We start from the raw sequence: 6,000 nt of genomic DNA, 5'->3' as shown, positions 1-6,000 counted from the left end.
ACAACCAAAGAGCGCTCTATGATCTTTGGCTACAACAAGATTAATAGACCAACTAAAGCAGACAGATCTAGCTGCTATAACGTTAGACAGGCTAACAATTACATGAATTAATGTCTCCTGATAATACAATCACAAATACAACTTACCTCAACTCAACTCAACTGATACATAACGTATTTTCGAAACAGCCAACGTTTAAACTCAACACGGCCCGTCACCTTTGATTTTCCCGGCCACTTGTCTTCTTCTACGGTAGGCCATCCGGGTACTTTTCGCCTACTAAAGTTTTAATTTTACTATCAACTTTAAAGTGAAATTCGTTATGTACGTTGGTAAATCTGTCGTGTACGTTAAATGTGATTGTTGGTCAAAGCTAGCGTTATATTTTGGCGTTCTGATTAACGTTAGCAATGCTTTACGTGAGCTGAGGTACATTTGTTATTTTGGAGACAGCTGTGTGTATTGAGGGTAATATTGTGTGTATTCCTGTCAAGAAAACGATTACATGTTAACGTTAGTTTTGTAGTACAACGAAGTCTCTCTCTTTTTTTTTTAATGCTGCATGGACTAACGAGGATACACGCCGCCTCATTCAGTAGCGGTAACGTTATGATTTCTTAGCCTTCTTGGCCTAGCTGCTAGCTGCTACTCTGTTTGGCTAATTTGACGTTACAGTGTTGGTGGTTAGTCAACCTCGCTGTAACGTTAGATATACTTGCTAAATTCTATGGTTTTCAAAGTGAATCGTGATCTAATTATTTCAGAGATGGATTAACATTAACCAGCATGACTTGGAAGAAGACTATCTAGCGATTGGCACCTCATAGTTATACGTTATGCAGCTTGCTTCAGGCAAGACTTTGGGTGTGTGGGTGTGTGTTTGTGTGTGTTAGAAGTCATGTAGCAGCTAAAGCTAATACAAATCAGTAGCTTAGGCATATTTTGGTAGTTCTTTGTTTTGTACTAAGAGCTTGTTTATGATCATGTAGCCAATTTGAACATATCCTTAGTTTGAAATTTGCACATAATAGCCAGCCTTCCAACCGCCTACTATATGACTCATTTGAATATACACCTTTGAATCCAGGCAACACTGATCAGATACCTGCACCCCTTTGGATGAAGAAGGCTGCATTTGCGAACCAATTCTTGTGTTGGAAAAACAGGAGAGCAGAGTTATTAGTAAGTTGTACATTGATTTAATCGAATATGTCATACATGTTTGTTTAAATGAGGCAAATAATAGTAATCAGCGTTAATCTAGGCCTGTGTTGTTTTTATTTGTCATTTTTAGATACTTTTGGTTTACCACATCCACAACATGGCCAACTGGAGCACCCACAAGGATCTCATGAAGGACGTCCACAAGCCCTTTTGCTTCAGGTGTGCATATGTGTTGACACATATCTATTGCTCTTGGTAATTGGCATTGGTAATACATGATCATTTTGAGCATTTAGAGCAGCGCACACCTGTTTTAGCAAGGTGCTGGTCACGGTAATAGTTGAAGAGGAGAGATGAAACCGCACACCCTTGTTCTGATGCCAACATTTATTAAATAAATTGATTTAATAAAATTTGGCATCAGAACAAGAGTGCGCGGTTTCCTCTCTCCTCTTCAATATGATAATTTAACAACCACACAATGTCTTGTTTGCTCAAAATAATTACAAGAGAGGTGTTAATGACAGCTTCAAGTTGTAAGACTGGGCTTTAGTTATAGTAGGTCAGACAGTAAATGATGAATCATTTTATAATTATTTTTCTTTTAATTATTATGCTGTCCATGCTTCTTAAATTGAGAAGGATGCATTGAAAGAACTCTTTGACCAACCCCCAACTGAGAGAGATAAGGTGGCTATCAGTAAATATATTTGAGTGGACAAAAACTTCTCTGACAGATGACATGTTGAAATCTTGCTTTAGACCTCATAATGATCTTGAAAATATATTACTTTATATCTAAATGCAGTTTGGAGACAACCCCCGGCTGGTATTGCTACTGAAACAGGTGGAGACAACAATGAAGAAGTGACACCAGAAAGGGAAGACCAGTGGCCAAGAGTGTGTGCGTGCGTGCGTGCGTGCGTGCGTGCATGTCAGAATGTGTGTACTGTAAGACTGGGTATTTTTCCATCCATGAACCAATTTCTAAAGTTAACATTTGTAAGACGGGGGAGACGACCTCACAGCTGGATACTCCTTTGTGTTCAGGTGATCTGTTTGCATTCGACTGTCTCCATGTGTGGAGACCACCATTTGGCCCAGGACTCCCGGCCCCATGCCAGGCACACCTCCATTTCCCCCTCTCCACGCTTCTGGGAAACTAATGCTGAAAATTGAAATGTATCTGTTTCATGACAAATGATAATGTATCTATGTTTGGTATCATTTTTAATGTCTCAATGCGAGAAGAGGGTCTCAGTGGTACAATTGTAAAATAAGTGTAAATATGTTTTCCAGTGATCTAAGCGAAAATTGCCCGTGTTGGATGGGAAACCTCCCATTCACCTTTTGTAATGATAAAGATATACCCTGTGGAGGGCCAAGGTTTTCTGTAGCCACAGTCTATATGTTAATTTCTAAGGTGGAACCACACCGACATGCCTCCTGTATCTAGATGGATATTTAAGAAAGAACAAGGGTGACCCTTCAGATCTTGCTTACCAATAACTCCACCAGTGTGTAGCCCAAGCTAGGAGAGTATGATTAGCAGCACTCCAATTTGGTGTTAGGATTGGAATCTCTCTGCTTAATAGAGTTCCACTTCTTTAGTCAATTCTACATCAGGTATGATATCTTGAACTTTACTTTAGGTTTATTGTTTTAACTCTTTACTACTTTATTATGGTCTGTACTTTTATACCTTTATTGATTACCTTTTATACCTTGGTTGATTGTATTAGAAAGATGACAAATAAATGTGATGTTAATTGGTAATCGGCAATCTTTTCTTGAGATTGGAGTCCTAGTCAAGGCATTTGTTTAATCAGATATCTTAGCAAGTGAATTCTTAGTTAAACTGTAACTTGTGGGGGCCAGTTATACTATTAGGAGTCACTGCGCTAATTCAGTTTTGCATCAAGCCTTGTGAGCCTCTGCGTGTTAATGCCGGCCGGCCTGATTAGCCAAACCAATAGTGGTCACTGAACTGGTAAGAGAAAACTCCACAGAGGTGCCAATAGTCAATGAACTGCAGATATATTGTTAATGATATTAGGTTGGATCTCATTGTGATTAAACAAATCGGCCTTGTAGAGAGATAAGTTTAGAAATACTTGGTATTTATTGTAGACTGATATTTCAGTCATCGGCAGCGAAACTAATGCTTATACCATAATGGAGTCAGATGGTCAATAAATTAAACTAGTTCAATACAACCTCATTAGCGCACCGGGCAAAGACAGAACACGTATATAAGCAGGAATATATATTGTTGTATATTTTTCCAGCTTACAAGTGGTGACCCCTTGTGTGATCTCGAAAAATGCTTTAAACAAGCATTTGAGTTACGTCGGTCCGCGCATCAAACAATAGATGTAAACGGCTTTCCTCAACAGCGGTGAACCATCACCGTGAGTGATTTGACCTGTCTAAAATTCGGTGAGTAGATTTAACATTTCTTGAAGACGTGTGACAAAAGCGCACGCATTATTGATGTTAACATTTCACCATAATATTCAGAAAATAGAACTCTCAGCTATGGTCCTACACAAAAGGGACGGCAAACTTGAAAATTTGGTATTATCATGGACAACAACATTAAAGCTCTGAGGCACACTAGACAAACTAGAACGTAGAGGGATCAGAATTCACTCTAGCGAGTTTGAAATATATCGTTTCTGGACTATCACTGAGGGGTAGATGGCGGAAGGCCTTGCGTCTTTAATATTACAAAAGAAAATGAAGGAACTTGAAACACTTCGCATTTCAATGTAAATGACTGATGTAAAAGATGTTGCAGTTTGCAATGATGAAATTCCTAACACCAATATGTCTTCTTTGAAAACCATTTCTGTGAGAGATGCTGCTGTGAACACCGATACTGTTTCTGATAACTCTGTTTTACCAACTTCGTTGTGATCTTATTCTGATGTGAGAGATGCTAACATTCCTAATGAGGTTGCAGACACTGTTGTATTGGAAGACTTATCATTCACATGCAGCCCAAGCACCAGTGGGCTTGTCTCTCCTGAAAATGAACCTCTACCTGATGAATGCGCTGTGGCCACAATGAGACGCCAGACCAACGCCAGACCTCATCTCTAAAATTAGGGCCATGGAATCCAGGCTCGCAAACAAGACAGGCTAGCATAACATGACAAAATCTACTGTTAAATAATCAGCACAGAAATAATCAAAAAAGATGAACAACAGTATCTAGTATAACAAGAGGTATATTTTGACGGTGTGGAAAAAAGAAAAACAAGTAGTGGGTCAAGGTTTTATTCAAATTCAGAGACAAGCAATTTAGTCACATTAGAAAGCAGTGTTGTTTCAGATTAGTCCTATTTTTTCATTCTTTCTCCAAAGGACAATCTTCTCAGGATAGTTTCACCTTTCCATCCTTTGCTTAAGAACTGCATAGCCCAGTACAGCAGGGAAAGGATGATGAAGACCTGGACAGACATACATGGTAATGATGAAAGGTAATCTTTAACTAGATGTACCGCAAAGCGGTACACAATATGACCGTCGCTCAGTCCTGCACATTATATAAATCACGCTTTTGTTTCCATCGTCTACTCCATCCCCCACAACATTTGCACATGCAACATTAATGTATGCAAATGAATGTGTGGATGTGTGCGCTTGCTTTTGTGTATGAGCGCTTCTCTGACTGAGTTTTCACTGTTAGTGTGTGTGGTGGGGATAATGGTGTGTGTGTGTGTGTGTGTGTCTGCTTGTGTTTTATGTGTCTGTGTGTATGTGAGTGTGTGTGAATGTTTGTGGGCGTGTTTATGCATGTGTTTGTACATTTTTATGTACTTGTGTGTGTGTGTTTGTGTGTTGGTGCGTGTGTACGTGTGTGTGCCTGCCTGTCTACTGTGTGTGTAGGTATGTGTCTGTGTGTGTTGGACAGTAGCATGGAGCAATCCTTCGCTTAATACCACCATCTGCAGGCCGATGGGTGTAGTGACTAAATGTACATAAATTAATTTATTTTATAAAATGAGCGCCATGGATGAAATTCCACAAAACTTGGCATGTCAGGATAATAATACACATGAAAGTTGGTGCATTTCATAACATGTCATCTAAAGATACGGGTGATTGAAGCAATATTTCAATTCAATTTAATTTCACTTATAGAGCGCCAAAACTTTACACATGTCTCATGGTGCTTTACAGAGTGTTAAACATTCAAAGAGAGCCCATTAGTAACAGGGGCAAGGAAGAACTCCCTAGAACTGGAGATAAATATAGGAAGAAACCTCAGACAGATCCACGACTCAAGCCGCCCAACCCATCTGCCTAGGGTCAGTTACAGTAGAATAAAGTCATTTGTAGTATCAGAGAGTTCAATATAATATTGCATTTTCATTTTTACCCTGGGGGTGCAACTCACAAATGTTATAAGCTAAGTTGATGTGGGCTCTTGAGACCAACATACCATAAACATACAGTCATCCTCGGTGTCATGGTTCAGGTAGTTTGGGGTTTTGGAGTGGCCCCCGGGGACCAAACTAAATTTTTCCGAAAAAGTCTACTGGGGCTACATGCCCATCAAGTTTCATGCGCCCCAGTGTTACGGTGTCCCGGAAATGGTTGACCAAAAAATCAAGAAGATGACGGGGGAAAAAAACTATAAAATAATAATAATAAAAAAACGTTGACAATTATGATATGACTGCTATGCTAGCTACGCTAGCGGCGGTCATAATAATAACCATGCAACCTAAATGGTAAAAACTTAAAGTTAACCCTAAACCCCAGGGCCAGATTCAGGCACTTTCTTGACCCACATGGTATGATGTATGCATTTTTAAACATATCCTT

At 39.4% G+C, this 6,000-nt stretch overlaps 1 protein-coding gene across 2 annotated transcripts in view; it reads right to left on the bottom strand.

Annotated features, from left to right (window-relative positions):
- Positions 1–4,432: 4,432 nt before the first annotated feature.
- The window catches only part of agmo (alkylglycerol monooxygenase), a 199,458-nt gene continuing 197,890 nt past the window's right edge, over positions 4,433–6,000 (bottom strand). For both annotated transcript variants that reach the window (XM_062539691.1, XM_062539689.1), the window contains exon 13: positions 4,433–4,619. In XM_062539691.1, coding sequence (XP_062395675.1) covers positions 4,509–4,619 — 111 coding nt within the window. In that variant the 3' untranslated portion in view covers positions 4,433–4,508. The remainder of the gene's footprint in view (positions 4,620–6,000) is intronic.

This window comes from Sardina pilchardus, chromosome 6, assembly GCF_963854185.1.
Source record: "Sardina pilchardus chromosome 6, fSarPil1.1, whole genome shotgun sequence".
Lineage (NCBI taxonomy): Eukaryota > Metazoa > Chordata > Actinopteri > Clupeiformes > Clupeidae > Sardina > Sardina pilchardus.
The sequence above is the reverse complement of the archived record's forward strand: the minus strand, read 5'-3'. Positions and strand labels throughout refer to the sequence as shown.